This window comes from Mobula hypostoma, chromosome 11 (assembly GCF_963921235.1).
Source record: "Mobula hypostoma chromosome 11, sMobHyp1.1, whole genome shotgun sequence".
Classification (NCBI taxonomy): Eukaryota; Metazoa; Chordata; class Chondrichthyes; order Myliobatiformes; family Myliobatidae; genus Mobula; species Mobula hypostoma.
The window spans coordinates 109,194,115-109,221,637 of NC_086107.1; the positions used below are offsets into that span (position 1 = coordinate 109,194,115).

The following is a 27,523-nucleotide window of genomic DNA, read 5'->3' on the forward strand; positions in this document are numbered from 1 at the left end:
CTCGCTGCTGACAAGATTCCAAACTCCAGGCCACGAACTCGGGTCACACCGATTCGTGAACCTAGGGGTCATTAAACCTCGTTTCCCCATCGGACGTGGAATTTCGACTCTGGAACCCGCCGACAACTCAAAGTCCGGTCTTTTTGTGCATCCCAAGGTTCTATCGTTGGGAAAACCATCTTCTATCGCCTGTAGAGCAAATATTCTAAAACAATAATGGAATGAAAACGTGAAATAAATGCAGACAATATTAGAAACGCTCGGCAGGGCAGGCAGCTTCTGTGGGAAACTAAGCAGCGTTAACATTACAGGTGAAAGACGTGTCAGATCCAGGAAAGAGAGAAGAACAAGTTTGTTGTTTGTTTATTTATTTATTTATGTGTTTATGTATTTACTTATTTAAAGATACAGCGTAGAACAGGCACTCCCAGCCCAACAAGCCACGTTGCCTAGCAACCCACCTATTTAACCCTAGCCTAGTCACAGGACAATTTACAATAACCAACTAACCTACTAACTGGTACGTCTTTGGATTGTGGGAGGAAATGGAAGCATCGGGAAGCAACCCACGCGTTCCACAGGAAGGACGTGCAAACTCTTTATGGAGAGCGCCGGAACTGAACTCTGAACTCCGACACCCCGAGCAGTAATAGTGACGGGCCAACCCCTACGCGACCCTTAAGTTGTAGAGAAGGTGAGGAGGGAGGATTGAGGAGTTAAAGGGGGAGAGCTGAGAAAGGGTTAAGGTCAAGCCAAGGTGGGTTAATGGGGCAGACAGGCAGAGTTCACTCTTCTTGGTGCGTGTTATGAGTTACTAATAGCAGGGTTGTAGATGTGCCCACATTTCAAGCTGGGCTAATAGGGGAGGGAGAGAAAAACAATCATAAACAGCAGAAATGAAGAGGATGTGCAAACACGAGGAAATCTGCAGATGCTGGAATTTCAAGCAACACACATGAAAATTGCTGGTGAACGCAGCAGGCCAGGCAGCATCTATAGGAAGAGGTACAGTCGACGTTTCGGACCAGGACCCTTCGTCAGGACTAACTGAAAGAAGAGATAGTGAGAGATTTGATCTCTTACTATCTCTTCTATCAGTTAGTCCTAACAAAGACTCTCAGCCCGAAACGTCGACTGTACCTCTTCCTATAGATGCTGCCTGGCCTGCTGCGTTCACCAGCAATTTTTATGAAGAGGATGTGCCTCACTTAAAGTTGGAGAACTCTAGGCCACTGTTATAAGACTATTGAATGCCTCCCCCCCCCCCAGTATGATAAGATAGGCTGTTGGCCTCACAGTCCATTTCACCAAGGTCTTGTCCCTTATTGTCTCGTCACTGCAGCCCTGTGACTATTCACTTCATTCTGCATTCCATCATTGCTTTTCCTCTCAGGCTACCTTTTCGAATAAATGATCTCACCCCAACACTGAACTGATTCCACGACCTGCAGACTCACCTTCAGGACTCTACACCTCGTGTTCTCAGTATTATTTATTTATTTTATTTGCAGAGTGTGTCTCCTTTTGCACATTGGTTGTTTCTCTGTCTTTGTGCGTAGTTTTCCATTGATTCTATTGTATTTCTTTGTTCTACTGTGAATGCCCACAAGAAAATGAATCTCAGGGTAGTATGTGGTGACAAGTACTTTGGTAATATATTCATTTTGAACTTTGATCTTTAGAGATAGCATGCAAATCAAAGTTTTCCACAGTGAAAGTTTTAACAATAAAAATTAATTTACAAGTTAATCATTTTATGATTAAAAACAATAAACTAATGCCTGCAAGAAAATGAATATCAGGGTGACAAATACAGTACTGTGCAAAAGTCTTAGGCAGGCATATATATAATTAGGGTGCCTCAGACTTCTGCACAGTACTGTCATAATTTTATGTATCGCACTGTACTGCTGCCGCAAAAAAGACAAATTTCATGACATATTAGACCATAAGACAAAGGAGCAGAAGTCAGCCATTCGGCCCATCGAGTCTGCTCCACCATTTAATCATGAGCTGATCCATTCTCCCATTTAGTCCCACTCCCCTGCCTTCTCACCATAACCTTTGATGCCCTGGCTACTCAGATACCTATCAATCTCTGCCTTAAATACACCCAATGACTTGGCCTCCACTGCTGCCCATGGCAACAAATTCCATAGATTCACCACCCTCCGACTAAAAAAATTTCTTCGCATTTCTGTTCTGAATGGGCGCCCTTCAATCCTTAAGTCATACCCTCTCGTACTAGACTCCCCCATCATGGGAAACAACTTTGCCACATCCACTCTGTCCATGCCTTTCAACATTCGAAATGTTTCTATGAGGTCTCCCCTTATTCTTCTAAACTCCAAGGAATACAGTCCAAGAGCGGACAAACGTTCCTCATATGTTAACCCTCTCATTCCCGGAATCATTCTAGTGAATCTTCTCTGTACCCTTTCCAACGTCAGCACATCCTTTCTTAAATAAGGAGACCAAAACTGCCCACAGTACTCCAAGTGAGGTCTCACCAGCGCCTTATAGAGCCCCAACATCACATCCCTGCTCCTATACTCTATTCCTCTAGAAATGAATGCCAACATTGCATTCCCCTTCTTCACCAGCGACTCAACCTGGAGGTTAACTTTAAGTGTATCCTGTACGAGGACTCCCAAGTCCCGTTGCATCTCAGAACTTGGAATTCTTTCCCCATTTAAATAATAGTCTGCCCGTTTATTTCTTCTGCCAAAGTGCATAACCATACACTTTCCAACATTGTATTTCATTTGTGAGTGATGATAAACCTGATTCTGATATGGGCCTCTATTGTGGACTGGGAGTGGGAAGGGGGCAGGGAGAGGGGAATCCTGGTTGGGAAAAGGGGAAGGGAGCAGGAAGCACCAGAGAGACATTCTGTAATGACCAATAAACCAATCGTATGGAACCAAATGACCTTGCCTGCTGTTTTAAGGCTGGGTGTGTCTGCACCCACACAACTCTTCCCCCCCCCCATCCTTGGCACTCCCTCTCTGCCACTTGACCCACACCCTTCCCACGGCACTCCACCCTCGCCGTTCACGACATCCTTTGCTCCCGCCAGATTTACAAACTCGCTCTCTGCTCCAATTAGACAAATACAGAACTGTGCAAAAACCTTAGGCACCCTAGCTGTATTATATATATGAATATATATATATACCTAAGAGTTTTGCACAGTACTGTGTGTACTTTGTTATGCATTTGCTCTGAATTTCAAACTTTAACTTGTGCAGATTGCATGCAAATCAAACTGAGTGAAACGTTTAATAATTTCAATATTAAATTATTTAAATTAATTTTAAAATAATTTTTATTATTAAAAATAGTGAGCCAATTTACCAATTTATTTATCAGCGTTTGATATTGAGTCCAAAAGGCCACAACGTAGCCACACAGTTGGTAAAGCTTTGTTCTTCAAGCTAGTGAGGAGGTCACAAACAGGTCAAAGTTGGATTGGGAGGGAGAATTAAAGTAGTGGGCAACCATTTCTCTGCGTTACCTCGGTGGACTGACCTCAGGGCCTCAGCAAAGTGATCATCCACACACACACACACACACACACACACACACGGGTAGTTCTGAGGTCCCTGGTTCCCCGACCCCTGCCATGGTACGTAGTGGAATAGAGGCCCCAGTTCACGTGCGAGATGAGGAACCCGCTCACAGGGAACAAGTTTACTCCCCGAGCAGGCAGTGTTTTTTCAGAACCTCCTACAAACATTGTTGTTGGTCAGAGAGCAGTTGGTCACATGACATGATCGCATTGACAGGCTTGGAAGTGATAGCTCCTGTTCGTGATCGCCCCATGGACCCCTAACTGTTTGTCATTTTCCCCTCAAGAGCTTTGGTCATCAGCAAAACTTTTACATCTGGAAGTTCACGGCTCTGAAGGGGAATTCTGGTGACTTCTTCCCATTAATGAAGTCACTTCCCCATATAATTGGCAACTTGGTTCTTTTAGCATAAGGGGCAGGTGCTGGTTGCGACGTTCTTCATTTGGAAGGGAGTGTGAGCATCCCCGTAGAAGGTTCTAGCTCCAAGGTGACTTTCAGTGAACCAAGAGGTCAACAATCTTCGTGTCTGAGCTGCTCTAGTCAGGGCTAGCCCAGACCCCAATGCACAGCTCAGGCAAGCAAACTGGAGGGACTTAGTGGGAGAACAGACACCCCACAGAGATGGTGGAAAAGGCACTCCGTCATAAACACGAGTCTGCATAGAAACATAGAAAACATAGAAAATAGGTGCAGGAGTAGGCCATTCGGCCCTTCGAGCCTGCACCGCCATTCAGTATGATCATGGCTGATAATCCAACTCAGAACCCTGTACCTGCCTTCTCTCCATACCCCCTGATCCCTTTAGCCACAAGGGCCATATCTAACTCCCTCTTAAATATTGCCAATGAACTGGCCTCAACTGTTTCCTGTGGCAGAGAATTCCACAGATTCACCACAGGTGCTGGAAAGCCAGATCAATGCACAAAAAAATGATGGAGGAACTCAGCAGGTCAGGCAGTATCCAAGAGGAATAGACAGTCGGCGTTTCGGGTCGAGACCCTTCCTCAGGGCTGGGAAGGGAGGGGGAAGATGCTGGAATGGCGGCAGGGTAGACGGCACCCAGTTTCCCTCCTAAAGCAAGTATACGCTGCGGAGGTGTCGGTCAGACCACATTTGGAGTGTCGTGAGAAATTTTGGGCCCTGTGTCTCAGGAAGGATGTGCTGGCCCTGAAGAGGGGCCAGAGGAAGTTTGCAGAATGGTTCAAGGAAAGAAAGGGTTAATATCTGAGGAGCATTAAATGTCCCTGGGCCTGTACTCAGTGGAATTTGTTTAATACGGCCCTTCAAGACGCACTGCCCAGTAACCCCCGATTTAACCCTGGCCTAATCACAGGGCAATTTACAATGACCAATTAACCTACTAACCGGTACATCTTTGGACTGCGGGAGGAAACCGGAGCACCCGGAGGAAACCCACGCGGTCACGGGGAGAACGTACAAACTCCTTACAGGCAGCAGTGGGAATTCGGAAAGATGAGGTGGGATCTCACAGAAACATGCCATGGTTTTGTGGTGAGGATGTTTCCAATAGTGGGAGGGTCTAGGACCAGAAGGCCCAGCCTCAAAATAAAGAGACACACCTTTAGAACTGAGATGAGGAATAATTTCTGCAGCAAGAAGGTAGTCAACCTGCAGAATTTGTCGCCACAGATGCCCTTGGATGCGTTCGAGGCAGAGAATGGTAGGTTCTTGACTGGTAATGGGGGGTTTAGGGTTACAGGGAGAAGTTGGGAGAAAATATCAGTCATAACTAAATGGCAGAACAGACTCGAGGGGCTGAATGGCCTCATTCTGCTTCCCTATCTTGTGATCTTGTGGTCTTTCCAAATCTAGGTTGGCATGCCCAGTGCCTGGGACTGTCGGCCTTTCCGCTCCCCACCTCTCCCCAGCACCTTCCTTCAGCCGCACTTGTTCACTCACTGGCTCCCTCACTCACTTGCTCTCACCCTCGGACTCACTCACTCTTTTTTCACACTCAAACAATTACGTTCCGAAGAAAAATCTTTGTAGTTCAAACATTCAGGAACAAGTGGAACGTGCGTCGCCGCAGCCCAAACTGCCAAGTGCTCCCACCGGTCGTAGGTTCGATTCTGGCCTCGGGCACTGTTTGAGTTAGGTTCCCCAGTTCTCTCCCGTAACCGCTGTGGGCAGTATGGTGGGATAGCGGTTAGCGTCACACCATTACTGGGCAGTGTGGTAGGGTAGCAGTTAACGTCACACCATTACAGTGCCATTGGCCTGGGTTCAATTCCCACCACTGCCTGTAAGGACCTTACACATTCTCCCATAACTGTGTAGGTTTCCTCCGGGTGCTCCAGTTTCCTCCCACATTCCAAATACGTACCAGTTAGTAGTTTAATCGGTCACGTGGGTGTGATTGGGCGGGGTGGGTTCATTAGGCTGGAAGGACCTGTTTACCATGCTGTATCTCCAAAATAAAATAAAGTCTTTTAGACTAATTGGTCACTGTGAATTACCTCTCATGGGGGTAAGTGGCAGTTAATGAGTGAGTGGAAGAGAAGCGGTCAAGGGGATGTAGCGGGAGAATGGGATTGATAGGTTTGGTTTGAGGGCCAGCATAATGCAATGGGCCAAGTGGCCTCAGTCATTAAGCAATATGAGAATAAAGATAACAATACAATCCGTCTAGCGGAATTAGTCCTTACTCTTAATAATTTCTCCTTTGGCTCCTCCCACTTCCTCCAAACTAAAGGTGTAGCTATGGGCACCCGTATGGGTCCTAGCTATGCCTGCCTTTTTGTTGGGTTTGTGGAACAATCTATGTTCCGTGCCTATTCTGGTATCTGTCCCCCACTTTTCCTTCACTACATCGACGACTGCATTGGCGCTGCTTCCTGCACGCATGCAGAACTCGTTGACTTTATTAACTTTGCCTCCAACTTTCACCCTGCCCTCAAGTTTACCTGGTCCATTTCCGACACCTCCCTCCCCTTTCTAGATCTTTCTGTCTCTGTCTCTGGAGACAGCTTATCCACTGATGTCTACTATAAGCCTACTGACTCTCACAACTATCTGGATTATTCCTCTTTTCACCCTGTCTCTTGCAAAAACGCCATCCCCTTCTCGCAATTCCTCCACCTCCGCCGCATCTTCTCTCAGGATGAGGCTTTTCATTCCAGGACGAGGGAGATGTCTTCCTTTTTTAAAGAAAGGGGCTTCCCTTCCTCCACTATCAACTCTGCTCTTAAACGCATCTCCCCCATTTCACATACATCTGCTCTCACTCCATCCTCCCGCCACCCCACTAGGAATAAGGTTCCCCTGGTCCTCACCTACCACCCCACCAGCCTCCGGGTCCAACATATTATTCTCCGTAACTTCCGCCACCTCCAACGGGATCCCACCACTAAGCACATCTTTCCCTCCCCCCCTCTCTCTGCATTCCACAGGGATCGCTCCCTACACAACTCCCTTGTCCATTCGTCCCCCCCATCCCTCCCCACTGATCTCCCTCCTGGCACTTATCCGTGTAAGCGGAACAAGTGCTACACATGCCCTTACACTTCCTCCCTTACCACCATTCAGGGCCCCAAACAGTCCTTCCAGGTGAGGCAACACTTCACCTGTGAGTTGACTGGGGTGATATACTGCGTCCGGTGCTCCCGATGTGGCCTTTTATATATTGGTGAGACCCGACGCAGACTGGGAGACCGCTTTGCTGAACATCTACGCTCTGTCCGCCAGAGAAAGCAGGATCTCCCAGTGGCCACACATTTTAATTCCACATCCCATTCCCATTCTGACATGTCTATCCATGACCTCCTCTACTGTAAAGATGAAGCCACACTCAGGTTGGAGGAACAACACCTTATATTCCGTCTGGGTAGCCTCCAACCTGATGGCATGAACATCGACTTCTCTAACTTCCGCTAAGGCCCCACCTCCCCTTCGTACCCCATCTGTTACTTATTTTTATGCACACATTCTTTCTCTCACTCTCCTTTTTCTCCCTCTGTCCCTCTGAATATACCTCTTGCCCATCCTCTGGGCCCCCCCCCTTGTCTTTCTTCCCGGACCTCCTGTCCCATGATCCTCTCGTATCCCCTTTTGCCTATCACCTGTCCAGCTCTCGGCTCCATTCCTCCCCCTCCTGTCTTCTTCTATCATTTTGGATCTCCCCCTCCCCCTCCAACTTTCAAATCCCTTACTCACTCTTCCTTCTGTTAGTCCTGACGAAGGGTCTCGGCCTAAAACGTCGACTGCACCTCTTCCTACAGATGCTGCCTGGCCTGCTGCGTTCATCAGCAACTTTGATGTGTGTTGCTTGAATTTCCTGCATCTGCAGAATTCCTGTTGTTTGCGTTTAAAAACAATACAATCCTCTGCCTTACTCACTAGCTCCATCTAGTGATACATAATCAAATTACATAACCTACAACCTTAAGCACTTCATTCTCCATTCTCCATAGTTACGCAGAGTCCAGGTATAGGGTCTCGGCCCAAAACATCGACACTTTATTCCTCTCCATAGGTGCTGCTTAACCTGCTGAGTTCCTCCAACATTTTGTGCGTGATGCTCTCTATTTCATACCTTGCAACAATATTTCACTAAGCTTCATAGAACGCGGCAGGGTAGTGGTTAGCACGGCGCTTTACAGTACCAGTGACCCAGGTTCAATTCCCACCACTGCCTGCGAGCAGCTTGTACGTTCTCTCCATGACCGCGTGGGTTGCCACGGTCCAAAGATAAAACCGGTTGGTGGCTTAATGGGTGATAGTAAATTGTCCTGTGATTAGGCTAGGGTTAAATCGGGGTATTGCTGATTAACGGGCCGGAAGAGCCTATTCCGTTATTTAACTGTCTGTCTATTTATCTATGCTGGCTGGTGGCGTAGTGGCATCAGCGCCGGACTTCGGAGCGAAGGCTCCCGAGTTCGAATCCAGCCGGCTCCCTTGCACGCTTTCCATCCGTGCTGGGTTGAGCATCGAGCTAGCAACTCGGCCTCATAAAAATAAGAAAGCCTGCAAAAAAAACGCCGTCACAACGGTGTCCTGATGACTCCACTCGGAGTTAAGGGCTTTCTTCTTCTATTTATGTATCTATCTTGACTTCACCACTAACTACCACATCCGGGATTGACTTTATTCGCCATATACATTTAGGAATTTGCTGTGGTGTGACGTACAGCAATAAAACATTCAATAATATTCAACAACAATGAAGAAAGAGAATTAAATTTAAAAAATAATGTTAGACCTTAAAGCGGATATGGAATAAAATGTGTAAATACCAACATGTATTTACAATGTAAACAGCATTATAAAAAGTGGCACATACAAAATGCAGGAGGAACTCAGCAAGTCATGCAGCATCTACGGAAATGGTTTAAAGTCTTTACTGTGTGGCGATGGGCGTCATAGACAGAGGGGGCCGGGAGACTAACAAGAATGGTTGATCAGATTAGCTGCCTGAGGGAAGGAAACTTTCACGATCAACACTTGAATCTGACCCACGTCTCCATCGTCCCGGCCCAATTCACGTGCCTTCGGGCCGTGAGAGTGAATGTGTCTGAGACCTGCCTTGCAGATGGCAGGAGGGGACTGACAGGAGCCGAGAAGTGACACCTTCGGGGAGCCCAGAGACAAGTGCTAAACTAGCAGTGTCGGTTCAGTCTGCAACACAAGCCACACCAGTACCCATTAACGCTGAGGAGAAACGTGTGAATTGGTCAATGCTGTAAAAGTTGTCAAACATATCTCACTTGCTTAGAGGAGAAGGGCTGTAGCATTTGTGGCTGCTGTGTTGTTTATCAGTATGCATGGATAAAGCACCCATACCTTCTGGGCCGTGCTGCGTTAGACATATAAACACTACACACTCATTGCTGCCCCCAGTGCTTAGAATTCACTGATACCTGTATACCACCTAGATTTTATCTACCCTCTATGTGGGACCCTGGAGCTCTCAGTAAAACCCAAAGTTTGAAATAAATGTAAAATAAGTGTCTCTTCTTCTAAAACATTTTCCCTCCCCATCCCCCCTTCTAATTTTTTTCCCTCCACCTCCCCTCCTCTTCCTTCCCCACTCTGGCCTTTTACCTGTTCTCCTCACCTGCCTATCATCTCCCCCTGGTATCCCTCCTCCTTCCCTTTCTCCCTAGGTCCACACTCCTATCCCATTTCTTCCTCTCCAGCCCTTTACCTTTCCCACCCACCTGGCTTCACCTATCACCTTCCAGCCCTCTTCCTTCCCTTCCACCCCACCTTTTCATTCTGGCATCTTCCCCACCGTTCCTTCTCAGTCTCGGCCCAAAACGTCGACTGTTTACTCCCTTCCATAGGTGCTGCCTGACCTGCTGAGTTCCTCCAGCGTGTAGTGTGTGTCGCTGAACCGCATATGTGTCACCGTATGCTATCCGGAGATTTAATTTCTTGCAGGCATTCACAGTAGATACAAAGAAGCACACTAAAATCAGTGAATGTGTGGGCACGTGGCCAAGTGGTTAAGGCATTGGACTAGCGACCTGAAGGTCGTGAGTTCAAGCCCCAGCCGAGGCAACGTGTTGTGTCCTTGAGCAAGGCACTTAATCACACATTGCTCTGCGACGACACCGGTGCCAAGCTGTATGGGTCCTAATGCCCTTCCCTTGGACAACATCAGTGTCGTGGAGAGGGGAGACTTGCAGCATGGGCAACTGCCGGTCTTCCATACAACCTTGCCCAGGCCTGCGCCCTGGAGAGTGAAGACTTTCCAGGCGCAGATCCATGGTCTCGCAAGACTAACGGATGCCTTTAAAATCAGTGAAAACAATGGTCACCAAGATGGGCAAGCCACCAATGGGCAAAAGAATACAAGCTCTAAAATTACAAGCCAGTAAAATAACTTTGAGAACATGAGTTGGCAAGTCTTTGAAAGTGAGTCCATAGGTTGTGGAGTCAGTTCAGAGTTGCGGTGAGTGAAGTTACCCACGCTGGTTCAGGAGCCTGATGGTTGAGGGGTAGTAGCTGTTCCTGAAGCTGGTGGTGTGGGACCTAAGGCTCCCGTACCTCCTTCCTGATGGCAGCTGAGTGAAGAGAGCCTGGCCCAGATGGTGGTGGGCCCTTGTTGATGGATGCTGCCTTCTTGTGGCAGAACTCCTTACGGATGTGCTCGGTGCTAGTGTGGCTCCTGTGTTCTGTATCAGTGGGCGTGGGAAGTACCCATACCTTCTGGACCATGCAGTGTTGAACACATAAACCCTATGCTGTCCCCAAGACACAAACAGAACCTACACCTCATCTACCCCCTTCTGCAGGACCCCAGGAGCCCTCAGTAAGACCCATTTATCATCAGCTTTTACTCTCAGCCCACTCGTTATCTCCCACTCCTGCACTTCAGGAAGAAAAACTTACAAGTAAGACAGTCTGTATCATTCATGTCCCAAAGTGCTTCAGAACCAATGACATTTGGAAGTGTAATTTCTGTTGTAAAGTTGGAATCATGGCTGCCCACCCATGCAGAGCAAGATCCCACTGGCAGTAAGGACCAAATCGTTGTTTTACATTGATTGAGGGATACATCTCAGCTAAGCATGCGAGGGAGAACAGCCCGCCACTCTTCAAAATGGTGGTTGGGGGATTTTTTTTAACCTCCCAAGTCCTCGTCAATTATTGTGAAAGGCATGCATACACAGGGTACGAATGCCATGAAGGTAAGTTTATTGCAGAGGACAAGATGAGCATGGACAAGTAAGTCAATATTAAATTAACAAATTATGCATCATTTACACAGGTGCAAAATAATCAACAATAAAACATAACGATATTAGCGCCCATGAAAATATAGGTGGGGTCTCATCTTATCATCTTGTCTGAAACGATGTGGCACTCCCCCGGGTCTTCACTAACATTGTTTCTCCACTGGTATCACAGCACAGAATCACTCCCCTATTTTTTGTTTCTTCACCCGTTTCACCGCTGGCATTTATGGCAGCAATCTCTGGCGGCGTTCACGGCTTCCTTCACCGTGTCGGTAGATCCTCTCGGTTTTCACTACTGTCAGTCTTGCAAATTCCTAGTGGAGACTCAGGAATACCGTCATGCTCCAGATGTAGAAGGATTCTTCATTGCTGTTTCCGTAACAGTTTTGTTGGACCAGTCAGGGTTGTTAGCCCTGAGCTGAACCCCCGAACCTGGAGGACCGGTGGACCACTCTTAGTCTGGCCTCTACCCTTTGACCTGTTTGGCATAGGTGACCCTACCAAGAGCCAAAGCATAAAGCCCTGACTCCAGCCAGCATAGCTGTCCGGGTCACTGAGGCACACAGGCCTCCGAACCCTATAACGAGGTGGTGGTCCTGTTAGGGGACCTCTCCCCTATTACCGAGCATCCAGCTCAAATTTTGCCCTCAGTTTCTGGAATGGGCCTTGAACTCACGACTTTCCCATTTGTCATGCGTATTTCATTGGGACGTCAACAAACCCTTCGCCCTCCTATTGTTGACTCCAGTGGCTGACCTCCTCGCAGTGGGTGTAAGCCCTGTGTAGGCCACACGACAGCTCCAGCAGCGGACACGGGAAGTAAGCAGTGGCTCATCCAGTTTGTTCTCTTTCTCTCAGCAAACCGAAGGCTTCAAGAAGCGATGGTTCACACTCGATCATCGGCGCCTGATGTACTACAAGGATCCCCTGGTATGTACGTCCTCAAGATAATCAGACAGGCTTTCGGGATGGAGGTTATTTTTCCCTCTCCTCCCTCACCTCTCTGCCCGTCTATCCCTCCCCATCCCCCACTCTTTCTTCCCACTTCTTCCACCCCACCCCCCACCGGTCAACCCATCTCCCTCTCTCTCTCCCCCCGCCCAAGCCTCCCCCCTCCCCTTCTCCCTTTCTCTCCCTCCCCTTCTCCCTTTCTCTCCCTCCCCTCTCCATTCTCTCTCTCCCACTCTTTCCACCTCTCTCTCTCCTCCCCTTTCCTCCCCTCTTCCCTTCTCTCTCCCCCTTCCCTCTCCAATCTCTCCCTACTCCTCTCTTTCCCTCTCCCCTGCTCTCTCTGCCGTCTCTCCCTCTCTCTTTTCCTCCCTCTGTCCCCTCTTTCTCCTCTTGCTCTCTCCTTCTCTCTCTCCCTCCCACCCTCTCTCCCTTTTCTCTCTCCCCCCTCCCCTTCACCTCCTCTCACTCTCTCTCTTTCTCCCTCTCCCTTTCTCTTTCTTCCCCTATCTCTCTCCCTCTCTCTCCCTCACACACACGTTCCCTCTCTCTCTCTCCCTCCCCCCTCCCCCAGGTGAGCTGGACCTCTGGGCCTATACCCGTGCTGAGTAAACCTGTGACTCTTTACCTATGTTCCATTTCTACTCCCCCACCTCCGTTCAGCTCCCACTCTCTCAATGCCACCCCCCCCCCTCTATTTCATGTGCACCCACTGACCTCTGGATAGGGAGATAGTTACATTGATAAGAAAGAATATGGTCCCAACAGGGGGCAAATTTATTTACTTATTTAGAGATACAGTACGGTAACAGACCCTTCAGGCCCAATTACACCCATGTGACCAACCTGCACATCATTGGATTCTGGGAGGAAACTAGAGCACCCGGAGGAAACCCACCTGGTCATGAGGAGAAGGTACAAACTCCTCACAGCTGGCACTGTAACGCTGTTACACCAGTGCCTTCACTACTGTGCCACCACGAAATGGGAACAGAGGTTGGCATGGACCATTTGGGGTAACAGACCTCCTTCCATGCTCTGTGACACTCTTGACTCCCTCTCTCTACCACATCCACTGGTAATCCTTGCATTCTGAAATCTAAATTCAGAGGGAGGCTGCGATGCGAACACTAAGCTAAATGTATTGAATCACCCTTAAATTCACTTGGTCCATCTCTGGCACTTCCCTCCTCTTTCTCGATCTCTCTGTCTCCATCTCTGGAGACAAGCTGTCATCAGGCATCTTTTATAAACCTACCTACTTTTATAACCATGGTTATCCCGCCTATACCTCTTCCGATGGCCAAGCATTTTAATTCCCATTCCCACTCCCGTTACGATCTGTCGATCCATGTCCTCCTCTCGTGCCAAGATAAGACCACCCTCAGGGTGGAGGAGCAACACCTTATATTCCATCTGGGTAGCCTCCAACCTGATGGCATGAATATTGACTTCTCCTTCCAGTGAACAAAATTCCTCACCCCCTTCCTCTATTCCCCACTCTTGACATTTTATTTCTTCTCATAGAAACATAGAAAATAGGTGCAGGAGTAGGCCATTCGGCCCTTCGAGTCTGCACCGCCATTTATTATGATCATGGCTGATCATCCAACTCAGAACCCCACCCCAGCCTTCCCTCCATACTCCCTGACCCCCGTAGCCACAAGGGCCATATCTAACTCCCTCTTAAATATAGCCAATGAACTGGCCTCAACAGTTTCCTGTGGCAGAGAATTCCACAGATTCACCACTTTCTGTGTGAAGAAGTTTTTCCTCATCTCGGTCCTAAAAGGCTTCCCCTCTATCCTCAAACTGTGGCCCCTCGTTCTGGACTTCCCCAACATCGGGAACAATCTTCCTGCATCTAGCCTGTCCAATCCCTTTAGGATCTTATACGTTTCAATCAGATCCCCCCTCAATCTTCTAAATTCCAACGAGTACAAGCCCAGTTCATCCAGTCTTTCTTCATATGAAAGTCCTGCCATCCCAGGAATCAATCTGCCTATTACTTCCCCCTCTCCTTCCCTTTCTGCCATAGTTCACTCTCTTCTCCTATCAGATCCCTTCCTCTCCAGCCCTCGACCTTTCCCATCACCCATCACCTTCCAGCCAGCCTCCTTCCCTCCCCCCACACCTTTTCATTCTGGCATCCTCCCCCTTCTTTCTCAGTACTGAAGAAGGGCCTTGGCCCGAAATGTCAACTGTATACTCCTTTCCACAGATGCTGCCTGACCTGCTGAGCTCCTCCAGCTGTTTGTGGGTTTCCAGCATCTGCAGACCTTCTTGTGTTTGTGATAACCCTTAGTGACTTTGTTTTTTAGAAATATATTAAGACTCTTCTGTGACATGTCCAGTTTCTGACTATACTCAGCACGTTACAGAAACCAGCCTCCACTCCATAGATTCTGTCTACACTTCTCACTGCCTAAAGCAGTCGGCATAATCAAAGACCCCACCCACCCACCCGGACATTCTCCCTTTTCCCCTCTCCCCTTGGGAAGAACATACCAAGGCCTGAAAGCATGTCCCACCAGACTCAAGGACAGCTTCTATCCCACTTGTAATAAGACATAAATGGTTCCGTAGTACAACAAGACGGACTCTTTACCCCATATTCTACATTCTTGTGGTCTTGAGCTCCATTGTTTACCTGCACCGCACTTTCTCTGTAGCTGTTCCACTTTATTCTGCATTGTTATTGTTTTCCCTTGTTTAGAAGGCTTAATGTTACCGGCATATGTTGTGAAATTTCTTGCCTTTGTGGCAGGAGTACATTGCAATACATAATAACAGGAAAAAACTGTGAATTACTGTAAATATATATCAATCAAATAATTAAATTAATTAAGTAATGCAAAATAGAATTTAAAAAGTAGTGAGGTGGTGTTTATGGATTCAACGTCCATTCAGCCATCAGATGGTAGAGGGGAAGAAGCTGTTCCTGAAACGCTGAGTGTGTGTCTTCAGGCTTGGTAGCAATTTGAAGAGGGCATGTCCTGGGTGATGGGGGTCCTTAGTGATGGACGGTGCCTTTGTGAGGCATTGCTCCTCGAAGATGTCCTGATACTACGGGGGCTGGTGCCCTTGATGGAGCTGACTAAGTTTACAGCTCTCTGCAGCTTATTTCAGTCCTCTGCAGTAGCCCCGTACACCAGATGGTGACACAGTTAGAATGGTCTCCGCAGTACATCTGTAGAAATTCTACAGTAATGTAATGAATTGATCTGTACAAAGAATGTGCAGGATAAGCTTTTCACTGTATCTTGGGACATGTGACAATAATAAACCAATTCTAATTCCAATTTCAATCTAATCTAGTCATAGTCATAGTCATAGTCATACTTTATTGATCCTGGGGGAAACTGGTTTTCGTTACAGTTGCACCATAAATAATAAATAGTAATAGTAATATTACTATTAGTAAATAGTAAATAGTAATAGTCATAGAAATAATAAATAGTAATAGAATAGTAATAGAAAAAAGTAATAAATAGTTAAATAGTAATATGTAAATTATGCCAGTAAATTATGAAATAAATTCAGGACCAGCCTGTCGGCTCAGGGTGTCTGACCCTCCAAGGGAGGAGTTGTAAAGTTTGATGGCCACAGGCAGGAATAACTTCCTATGACGCTCTGTGTTGCATCTCGGTGGAATGAGTCTCTGGCTGAATGTACTCCTGTGCCCACCCAGTACATTATGTGGTGGATGGGAGACATTGTCCAAGATGGCATGCAACTTGGACAGCATCCTCTTTTCAGACACCACCGTCAGAGAGTCCAGTTCCATCCCCACAACATCACTGGCCTTACAAATGAGTTTCAATTTGTCCAATTTGTTTGCAATTGGCCCGTACCTTATGATCTTTTCCAATCCACGTACCTGCCTATGGAACACACACACAATGCTGGAGGAACTCAGCAGGCCAGGCAGCATCTATGGAAAGAAGTACAGTCAATGATTCGGGCTGAAATCCTTCGGCAGGGCTGGAGAAAAGAAAGCTGAGGAGTAGATTTGAAAGGTGGAGGGAGAGGAAAGAGAAACACCAGATGATAGGTGAAACTTGGACGGGGAGGGATGAAGCAAAGAGCTAGAAAGTTGATTGGTGAAAGAGACAGAAGGCCATGGAAGAAAGAAGAAAAGTGAGGGATGGAGGAGCACCAGAGGGAGGTGATGGGCGGTCAAGGAGGTGACATGAGAGAGGGACAAGGGGATGGGAAATGGTGAAGGGGGGAGGGCGTGGAGCCATTATTGGAAGTTTGAGAAATCAATATTCATGCCATCAAGTTGGAGCTACCCAAATGGAATATAAGGTGTTGTTCCTCCAACCTAAGTGTGGCCTCATCACGACAGTGGAGGAGGCCAAGGATGGACATATGGGAATGGGAATGTGAAGTGGAATTAAAATGGGTGGCCACTGGGAGATCCCGCTTGTTCTGGAGCGAGGTGTTCGGCGAAGTGGTCTCCCAATCTACGTCAGGTCTCACCGATATACGGGAGGCCACACATATGGCCCCAACGGACTCACAGATGAAGTGTCGCCTCACCTGGAAGGACTGTTTGGGGCCCTGAATGGCAGTGAGGGAGTAGGTGTAGAGGCAGATGAAGCACTTTTTCCACTTGCAAGGAAAAGTACCGGGGGTAGATCAGTGGGGAGGGATGTTTGCCTGTCTGTGGACTTGTTCCATATACACACCACCCTTCATGTGGAAAAATATACCCCTCAGATTCATAATAAATCTTTCCCCTCTCATCTTGAATCTATGCCCTCTGGTTTTTTTTTATTCTCTTCCCTTGGGAAAAAGACTGCTTGGATTTGCCTTATCCATACTCCCCCCTCATAATTTAATACACCTGATGGTATTGTGTGATGAACTGGCGCACTGGGACATCTGGATGGCTCTGGGCTGGGTTACCGGGACAGTGAGATGCAGGGGGGTACGAGAAGGGAATACGGCAAGTGAGAAGTGCAAGCAACTAGCCAGGCCGAAGCTGCCACGCAATCTAACGTGGCGGTTAAGAAGGCGTATGGTGAGCTGGCCCTCGTTAGTCAGGGAAATTGAGTTGAAGAGCCCTGAGGTAAAGTGGCAGCTCTATAAAACCCTGGTTAGACCACACTTGGAATACTGTGTTCCGTTCCTGTCGCTACTTTAAAGGAAGGATGTGGAAGCTTTAGAGAGGGTGCAGAGGAGATTTACGATGGTACTGCTTGGATTAGAGAGCACGTCTTATGAGGAAAGGTTGAACAAGCTAGGGCTTTTCTCTTTGGAGCAGAGGAGGATGAGAAGAGACTTGATAGAGGTGTACAAGATGATAAGAGGCATACATAGAGTGGACAGCCAGGGCGGAAATAACTCATGCAAGAGGACATACTCAAGAGGTGATTGGAGGGAAGTATAAGGGGGTATGTTAGAGGTAAGTTTTTTTACACAGAGATTGGTAGGAGTGTAGAACACCCTGCCAGGGGTGGTGTTAGAGGCAGACACCTTCAGGGGATTTAATAAACACTTAGGTAGGCACGTTTTTTGATAGAAAAATGGTGGGCTAAGTAAGAGAGAAGGGTTAGATTGATCGTAGAGTAGGTTAGATGGCAGACACATCGTAGGACAAAGGGCCAGAGGCACAGGAGGATGAGAGGTGACTCGATAGAGGTGTGCAAAATGAAAAAAGGCATATATGTGGACTTTCTTCCAGAGCGGAAATGTCTAATACAAAGGGAAAAGATTTTGAGGTGATTGGAGGAAAGTACAGGGAGATTTCAGAGATAAGTTCTTCACACAGAGAGTGGTGAGTTATATTCTATATTCGATTGGGGCGGGGACTGTCCTATGAAAGCAAACATATTGAGAAAGAGAGACCTTGCAGCAATACTATAGTGTAGCCAGCAGGTCCAGCCCTTCCTGAGCGAAAGTGGAAGTTACATTGCTTCCGATGTTGGTTCACTGATTTCACAACAGATTGTGTGACTTTTCACCCATTGCATAGAGCACCCAAGAGATCAGAGACATCCCAAGTCCAGACATCTCTCAGGGTTGCCGCCCAAGTTCCTAGGGTTGTTACGTAGGCGTACAGTAAGTTAGCCTTCAATAGTTAAACGGTTGAGCTGAAGAGTCAGGAGGTTATGTTGCCTCTCTGTAGAAGTCTGGTTAGACCGCACTTGGAGAATTGTGCTCAGTTCTGGCCACCCTATTAAAGAAAGGATGTGGAAACTTTAGAGAGGGTGCAGAGGAGATTTACCAGGATACTGCCTGGATTAGGATACATGTCTTATGAGGAAAGGTTGAGTGAGCTAGGGCTTTAGAGCCAACAAGGATAAGACGAGACTTGATAGAGATGTATAATATAAGAGGCTTTGACAGAGTGGACAGCAGAGATCTTTTCCCAGGGCAGAGATAACTAATGCAAGAGGACATACTTTTAAGGTGTTAGGAGGAACATTTAGATGGAATGTCGGAGGTAGCTTTTTTTAATAGCTTTGTTAGTTTTTTTTTGTGCAGGGGGTGATTGGGAGTTGGGGGTTAGATGTTCTTGTTGCTAATTGACATAATTTGTTAGTTTTTTTGTGCAGGGGTGGTTGGGTTTGGGGGTTAGATGTCCTTGTTGCTGTTTGACACACTTTGTTTTTTTTTGTGCATGGTGGTGGTTGATCATGTTGCCGTTTGCAAGATTTGTTTTTTTTTTCCTGTGTGGGGGTGGTCTTTGAACAACTCCCATGGTGTTCTTTGCTTCTACCTGGAGAAGACAAACCTGAGGGTTATACACTGCGTATGTACTTTGAGACAAAATGAGCCTTTGAACCGTTTATGGAGAGTGGGAGTGCATGGAACACCCTGCCAAGGGTGGTAGTAGAGGCAGGTACATTAGGAATGTTTAAGAGACTCTGAGATAGGCAGCTAGGTGAAAGAGAAGTGGAGGACTATGAAGGAGGGAAGGGTTGGATTGATCTTAAGGGTAGGTTAACAGGTTGGCACAACATCATGGGCTGAAAGGCCTGTTCTGTGTTGTTTCATGTTCAGTCTGATAGCAGAATGTTGCAGTAGGTTACAGGCTCACTCGATTGGAAATGTAAGGACCTAACATGAGACACAGAGGATGTTTTACCAGAGTGCCATCGGGAGCTAGTACCTCAGTGACGTGGGTAGAACAGAGAACTTGTGGTTGTTCATCTTTGGGCATAGAAAGCAAAGGGATGGAGCCAAGAGAGGCTTAAAACCATGAAAGGCTTTGACAGAATAAACACGGAGGAGATTTCCACTGACTGGGTGAGACAGAGACTGAAAGTCAATGAACCGCAGATGCCAAAACGCTGAAATAAAACAGAGAAAGATGGGAATACTGAGCAGGTCAGATGCATCTGTAGCTGGAAAATTGGGTAATTTTTCCTAAACTCGAGTGAGTCTGCAGATGCCGGAAATCCAGAGCAACACGCACAAAATGCTGGAGGAACTCAGCAGGTCAGGCTGCATCTGTGGACGTGAATAAACAGTCGACATTTTGGGCCAAGACCCTTCACCGGGCCTCGAAAGGAAGGGGGAAGATGCCAGAATTAAAAAGGTGGGGTAAGGGGAAGGAAGCTGGCTGGAAGGTGATAGGTGAAGCCAGGTGGGTGGGAAAGGTCAAGGGACCAGAGAAGGAGGTATCTGATAGGAGAGGAGAATGGACCACAGGTGAAAGGGAAAGAGGAGGTAAAATTTAGAGTGAGGAAGGGGAGGGGGGGAATTTGTTTACCGGAAGGAGAAATCAATATTCATGCCATCTGGTTGGAGGTTATCCTGATGGAATATGAGGTGTTACTCCTCCACCCTGAGGGTGGCCTCATCATGGCACAAGAGGAGGCCATGGTCCGACACTTTGGAATGGGAAGTGTCCCCGGGACCCCTTTCAGTCCTGGTGAAGGGTCTCGGCCCAAAACGTCGACTGTTTATACATTTCCATAGATGCTGCCTGACCTGCTGAGTTCCTCCAGCACTTCATGTGCGTTGCTTTGGATCTCCAGCATCCTCAGATTTTCTCGTGTTTGAAGGCAAATATTTTTCGTTAGCATGGGGAGCGCTGCCGTAAAGCAGGTTCAGGAAGAAATTTCAAAGGGGACATGGATGCAGGGCTGCAGGGAGTGGGAGTAATCTGGGAGGTCGCTGATCGAGAAGCCACTGGCAGCACGTGTTAAAGGGCCGCTGTGCACATTGTCCCCACAGGATGCATTTGCCAGGGGTGAGGTCTTCATCGGCAGCAGTGACAATGGCTACATGGCCAAAGAGGGACTTCCTCCTGGCACGCAGGGCAACGGGAGCTGGCAGTTCGGCATCACCATAGTAACGCCGGACCGGCACTTCCTGTTCACCTGTGAGACGGAAAGAGATCGCCGGGACTGGATAGCGGCCTTCAATGGAGTGATGAATCAGCAAATGTCACCACAAGAATACACAGGTACTCTCACCTCAGTTCCTACATCACAACCATCTCCCCTTTTCCTATCAGCTCTTTTCTTCCCCAGTCTCTTCTCACATCACTGCCTCTGCCTCCCAAATATTGACCTCCCTTTGCTCTATTTCCTCCTCCGACCCCTGGCCTCTCCCCCCTCCAGCCTTACCTCATTCACTCTGCCCCTCAAATGTTCTCTTACCTCCATTTTCTTTTACCCCCTATCCCTCACTCTCTCCCCTCAAAGCAGACCTAGCTTTCTCACTGCCTCAAATATTCCCCTCACCCCCCAGCCTCGCCTCGTTCTCCTCCCCCTCAGATATTCCCCTATCCATCCCTGCGGGCATACTCAGCAAATCTTTAGAATAGTAACGATAACAGGATCAATGAAAGACCAACCAGAGTGCAGAAGACAACAAACTGTGCAAATGCAAATATAAATAAATAGCAATAAATAATGAGAACATAATGAGTGGGTCCATAGGTTGTGGGAACATTTCACAAGACCATAAGATATAGGAGCAGAAGTAGGCCATTCAGCACATCAATTCTGCTCCACCATTCAATCATGGGCTGATCCAATTCATTCCAGTCATCCCCACTCCCCTGCTTTCACCCCATACTCTTTGATGCCTGGCTAATCAAGAACCTATCTATCTCTGCCTTAATTACACCCAATGACTTGGCCTCCACAGCCGCTCATGGCAACAAATTCCACAGATTTACCACCCTCTGACTAAAGTAATTTCTCCGCATCTCAGTTCCAAAAAGACGTCCTTCAATCCTGAAGTCGTGCCCTCTTATCCTAGAATCCCCTGCCATGGGAAATAACTGCCATATCTAATCTGTTCAGGCCTTTTAACATTCAGAATGTTTCTTTGAGATCCCCCCCTTATTCTCTAACTCCAGGGAATACAGCCCAAGAGCTGCCAGATATTCCTCATATGGTAACCCTTTCATTCTCGTGAATCTTTTCTGAACCCTCTCCAATGTCAATTATGGGGCAAATGAAGCTATCTCCATTGTTCAAGAGCCTGATGGTAACTGTACCTGAACCCGGTGGTGTGAGTCCTGAGGCTCTTGTACTTTCTTCCTGATGGCAGCGGCGAGAAAAGAGCATGATCTGGGTGCTGGGGGTCCCTGATGATAGACGCTGCTTTCCCACCACAGCGTTTCATGTAGATGTGCTCAATGGAGGGGAGGGCTTTACCCGCGATGGACTTGGACGGATTTTCCATTCAAGGGCATTGGTGTTTCCATACTAGGTTCATCTCAGAACCTACTACGTCCACACCAACCGTCATTCATTTCCAATAATAATCTAATTATATTCTCAAATTCCCAACAAGTCACCCCAGACTCTACCACTCAACCACACACTCGGGGAAATCTACAGCAGCCAGTCAGCCTACCTTTGGGATGACGGAGGAAACCAGAGCACGTGGGGGAAGCCCACACAGTCACAGGGAGAACGAGCAAACTCCACACAGACAGCACCCGAGGTCAGGATCGAACCAGGCTCTCGGGTGCTGTGAGGTAGTGGTTCTACCCACTGTATTACCGTGCTGATCCTCACACGGGGAGAGAAAAAAGTGTGAAAAGCAGGACACAGCAAGAGTCCAGGAACCCGGGGGGGAGGAGGGGAGGACCTACGATGAGGAGGAGATGGGGGCTAATCTGGGAAGGGGAACTGAACCAAAGAAAACTGTTATATCCTGCAGATGATATCAAGTCTTATCCTTGATTTAACCAAGAGCTTAACATTTAACTAACTGAATTCCAGTGAAGATCCAGTGATGAGAACACAGAGAGATGTAAATTCAATTCATAGAATGGACTAGGAGACCATTCAGCCCATCTTGTCCATTCCTTGGTTCCACGCCCCAGGTCCTGTCTCTATCGAACACAGTGAATTCTGGAATTATGCTCCCACAGAGTTGACAGTGGGAAGCAATTTGGAATTCTGTAGGAAACTGGAGCATCCAGGGCAAAACTACACAGTCACAGGGAGGTCCTGCAAACTCCACACGGACAGTGCCAGAGGTCAGGATCAAACCCGGGTCGCTGAAGCTCGGAGGCGACAACTCTACCTGTTGCGCAGCTGCACTGCCAAATCAGGGCCCGAATCATAGACACAGGAGGTCCTGCAGGTGCTGGAAATCCCAGAGTAACACACTGGAGGAACTCAGCAGGTCAGGCAGCATCCATGGAGGGGAATAAGCAGCCGGCGCTTCAGGAATGAAGAAGGGCCTCAGCCCGAAGTGCCAACTGTTTATTTCTCTCCATAGATGCTGCCTGGCCTGCTGAGTTCCTCCAGCATTTTGTGTGCGTTGCTCAGGACCTGAGTCAGGAGGTTTCCCAGAGTCACTGCTTACTGAAGGCAGTGAGAAGAGGGCAAGGCAAAGGAGGGAGGCAATGGGGACCAATAAAGAGTTTTTGTGTCCATTACTTCCTCGATTTAGACCATGAAACCATAAGATATGACGATGATGATGACATCTGTCTGTCTCAAAAGGCAATGGAGTCATGTGACCTCTCCAGGCCACAAGCCTGGGCAGAAGGTGTAGAGAGCCTGGCATGCCCGATCGTCACGGTCCCCCTCTCAACCTCACCGGTGTAGTCCAAAGGAAAGTGAAGCAGTACGTTTGGCACCACCTTGGCTGCAGGAGCTGCCAGGAGGACTTTCGGTCTGGGCTTACCCCTGTAGCCTTCGTCTCTCCCGAGGCTGCCCGCAAGGCAGTGGGGCTACTTACCCACAGCTGGGGATCTGGTTCACGAGCACCAGGGCGTGTCCACGCACCAGTGGGCCTCCGTGCTACGTCCTGGGTAGCTCAGCCTGCGTCTGAAAGGAGCTCAGTTCCTGTGTGGGGAGCACGAAGGAGGAGGTACTGCATGAGGCTTGCTGTTGGGGAGGCTATGTACGGGCAGGGAGAGACTTACGTATTCCGCTCTCCTTTTTGCAAGACGGCTAGCCAGTGGTGGAAGCTGAAACAGGAGTCACACGCTCTACCCACTACCCACTGGATGCATCACAGCAACCTCTTGATACCAACCATAAAACATAGGAGCGGAATTCGGTCATTTGGCCCATCGAGTCTGCTCTGCCATTTATTAATGTCTGGTCTGTTTTCCCTCTCACCCCCAATCTCCTGATTTCTCCCCTTATCCTTTCTCATGCCCTGACTCATCAAAAATCTATCAACCTCTGCCTGAAATTTACATAAAAACTTGACCTCCACAGATGCCCGTGGCAACGAATTCCACAGAGTCACCGATCCCTGGCTAAAGAAATTCCTCCTTGTCCCCATTCTAAAAGGATGCCCCTCTATTCTGGGGCTGTGTCCTCTTTTCTTAGACTCAGCCACCATAGGAAATGTCCTCTCCACATCCACTTTATCGAGGCTTTTCAACATTCAATAGGTTTCAATGAAGTCACCCCTCAACCTTCTGAATTCCAGTGGGTAGAGGCCCAGAGCCATCAAACACCCCTCATGCAACAAGCCTTTCAATCCCAGAATCATTTTCATGAAGCTCCTTTGAACCTTCTCCAAGGTCAGGTTATCCTTTCTTAGATAAGGAAAAGGAAGGAAATTGCCTTTTAAACTCACAGGGAGCATAGACCATCAACTTTTTGCCGTTGATGTTTCTGTAGCAGGCAATTACTTTTTTACGAGGTCGAGTTGCTCGCTCGACGCTCAACCCAGCACGGGTGGAAAGCGTGCCAGGGAGCCGGCTGGATTCGAACTCGGGAGCCTTCGCTCCGAAGTCCGGCGCTGATGCCACTACGCCACCAGCCGGCTCTTTCTTAGATAAGGGGCCTAAAACTACTCATAATACTCTGAGTGAGGCCCCACCAGTGCTTGATAAAGCCTCAGCACTACGTCATCGCTTAGTGAATTACTCTCGTCTCTCTTTCAGTGGAAGCTTACTTCAAGCACAGACGGTAGACGACGTTGGCCAACCTCTGACCTCCTACCCACCTTTACAGACAGACCACACAATGCTGCTGGAAGACATGTCGCCAACCTCTCCACCCATTACTGATGGAAGCAGATGCCGGCTCCCCAGAATCCCAGCTTCATCCTCCTGTGGGCTGGCAGATGGGAACAGCCTGGGGATGAAGAGGGACAGACACGCCCGGCCTCATTAAGGGTTTCATTAACTGACTTACTCAGAAGTGACCACTCCTTTGCCTCTGGCGTGGCAGCGCTGCAATTAGCTTGTTGGTGGGAACACAGTCAATAGGTCATGTTCTCCAGCTGCCATTCCTGGTGGGGAGCTCTTCAGGAGCTGGAATTGCATGCTGTGAGGCACAGTTCACTGAGATCAGAAAGCCCCAGCAGAATTATATGCCCCATGTAATTAATTAGGGAACAAAATAGAATAGGAAAGGGGGAAAATGATCGACAGAATAAGAGAAGGGCATTCTTCAGAGGCAGAATGATAGGACAAGTGCAAACAGGGTACTCAGAAGAAGAGCATAAGACCTAGGAGCAGAATTGGGCCATTTGGCCCATCAAGTTTGCTCCATCATTCCATCATGGCTGAGTTAACCCCATTCTCCTCCCTTCCCCCGATGCCCTGATTAATCAAGAACCTACCAACCTTCATATATCCAATGACATGGTTTGCACAGCCGTTTGTGGCAAAGAATTCCTCGGATTCGCCACCCTCTATATTTAACCAATACTCTAGCTCCCTGGAAGGCTTAGATTGGACAGTGTAAAGGAGTTTTCCTTTGTACTTAACCCTTAGCTAACCTCCCTGGGAGCCAAAGGAGGGACTGTGTGTATCTAATCCTTGCTTAACTTCCCTGGAAGAGTTTAGTGGGACCTGGTAGAGGGATTGATCGATCCTCGTATTCTAAATTGTATTTAATTCACTGTGGAACAAGAAAGCAGGATACCCGAAACATGAAAATGCTCGATTCCTCAGTACTGACATCCCGAACTTGTTCAGCCCCCAGAACCTCAATGATATTTCTCCTCTCAGTTCAGAGGCTCTTGCAGCCACTCAAGAAGGACCAGGGCTTTAGGCCGTTTGAGTACCCACCCCACCGGTGGTCCCACCATGGTCTGAAGCCCTGTTTCAGATACAGTAAGGCAACTGCTGATCAGCGATGGTGAAACATTCCTCAACGCATTAAATACTCTGACCGGGAAAATATAAGGAAAAAAAAATGACATGTAAACCTTTCAATAAAATGGTGCAATTTTCCTGATATTTCCAAAACAGTTTGTCAACACACACACACACTGGTATAAGTACCGAAACGTTCAGTACGCAACTAGTATTTTTTTTAGAGAGACTCCACGATAATGGACAAAGAATATTGTGTTGAGTTGTGGTCACCTCATTATGGGAAGGATGTGGAAGCTTTCGAGAGGGTGCAGAGGAGATTTACCAGCATGTACTTGGATTAGAGAGCATAGAGGGTGAGAGGTGACTTGGTAGAGAAGTGCAAGATGATAAGAGGCATAGATTGAGTGAATAACCAGAGCCTTTTTCAACAAAAATGGCTAATACGAGAGGGCATAACTTTAAGGAGATTGGAGGAAAGTGTAGATGGAATGTCAGAGGTAGATTTTTACAGAGAGAGAGAGGTGGGTGCATGAAATGCACTGCTGGGGTGGTGGTAAAGGCAGATACATTAAGAATATTTAAAGAACTCTTAGATGTGCAAATAGATGATAGTGTTAGCCAGAAAGAACTACAGTCTACAAATCATTGAATTCAAATGAATGAAGAACAGTAGAAGTAGGCAAACCGACTGTCTTTATTCTTGACATGTGCATGAAGGAGATGGAGGTGGTCATTTTGTGAAACTGTCCTTGCAGCCCCCCATTTTGTGAACTCTTTGAGCTGATTCTTGCTCTGGGACAATGTGATCAGAGCAATTCAATGCAGACACAAGGAGCTTCAGCTAATGACCTGCTAAACCTGAGACCACTCTCAGACGAGCAGGCTTGCAGGAGAAGCAATCTGTAATCTCATCAGACCTAGTGTCTGGGTCACCTGGTCTGAACCAGAGTTGAAAAGGACAAAGGCACAAGGTTGAGAGCAGAGACCATAAAACAATGCTGGTTGTAGCCCTGGACAAGAGCTAGTAAGAAGGTGACCCAGCTATGTCAGGTGACTTTGAGTCAGCGGGATGTAAATGCATCATTTGAACTGATGAGGAACACTATAAGAGTCAGGAGCTTCAAATACTAGGGAGTAATAACTCTCCAGAGACCAACCATCACGGACGTGGATGACCCCACGGACATGTGGAGATTGGAGTGGGACCACAAGGAATGCCTGGCCAGTGTAGACCCCTTCCCCAGGTAATACCTTTTCTCTGCATTGACTGTTCATGGAGGGTCAGGGATTCTAGAGGAGTGCACACAGGTGGTTAGTTTGTGAACCCACATGTATTTTAGCTGAGACAATAAAGGTTACTTGTCAGTAATTACAGATTCTCTCTGTGCTTCTCTGATCTTTATTACAAAGGGGTATGAGAGAGGAACTGGCCCAAGTCAATTGGAAAAGTAACCTAAATGGAGGGACAGCAGAGCAGAATTGGATGAAATTCCTACAAATAAGGAAAATGCAGGAAAAATATATTCCAAGAAAAAAGAAAATCTTGAATGGAAAAATGGCACAAATGTGGCTAACGAGAGAAGTTAAGGCAAAAACAAAAGCAAAAGAAACGGCGTACAAGGAAGCAAAAATTAGTGGGAAAAATGAGGACAGGAAGACCTTTAAAATCTTCCAGAAAGAAACTAAGAAAGTCATGAGGAAAGAAAAGATGAATTATGAAAGGAAGTTGGCAATTAACATAAAAAAGGATATTAAGAGTTTTTTTAAATATATGAAGAGTAAAAGAGTGACAAGGGTAGATA

The 27,523-nt window shown here is 47.5% G+C and overlaps 1 protein-coding gene across 1 annotated transcript in view; it reads left to right on the plus strand.

Moving 5' to 3' along the window:
• Positions 1-25,878, plus strand: part of zgc:92360 (uncharacterized protein LOC436988 homolog) — a 102,359-nt gene extending 76,481 nt beyond the window's left edge. Inside the window, exons 9-11 of the mRNA XM_063062840.1 lie at positions 12,131-12,202; positions 20,414-20,645; positions 24,558-25,878. Of these exons, the coding sequence (XP_062918910.1) occupies positions 12,131-12,202; positions 20,414-20,645; positions 24,558-24,586 (333 nt within the window). The 3' untranslated portion in view covers positions 24,587-25,878. The remainder of the gene's footprint in view (positions 1-12,130; positions 12,203-20,413; positions 20,646-24,557) is intronic.
• The last annotated feature ends 1,645 nt before the right edge of the window (positions 25,879-27,523 follow it).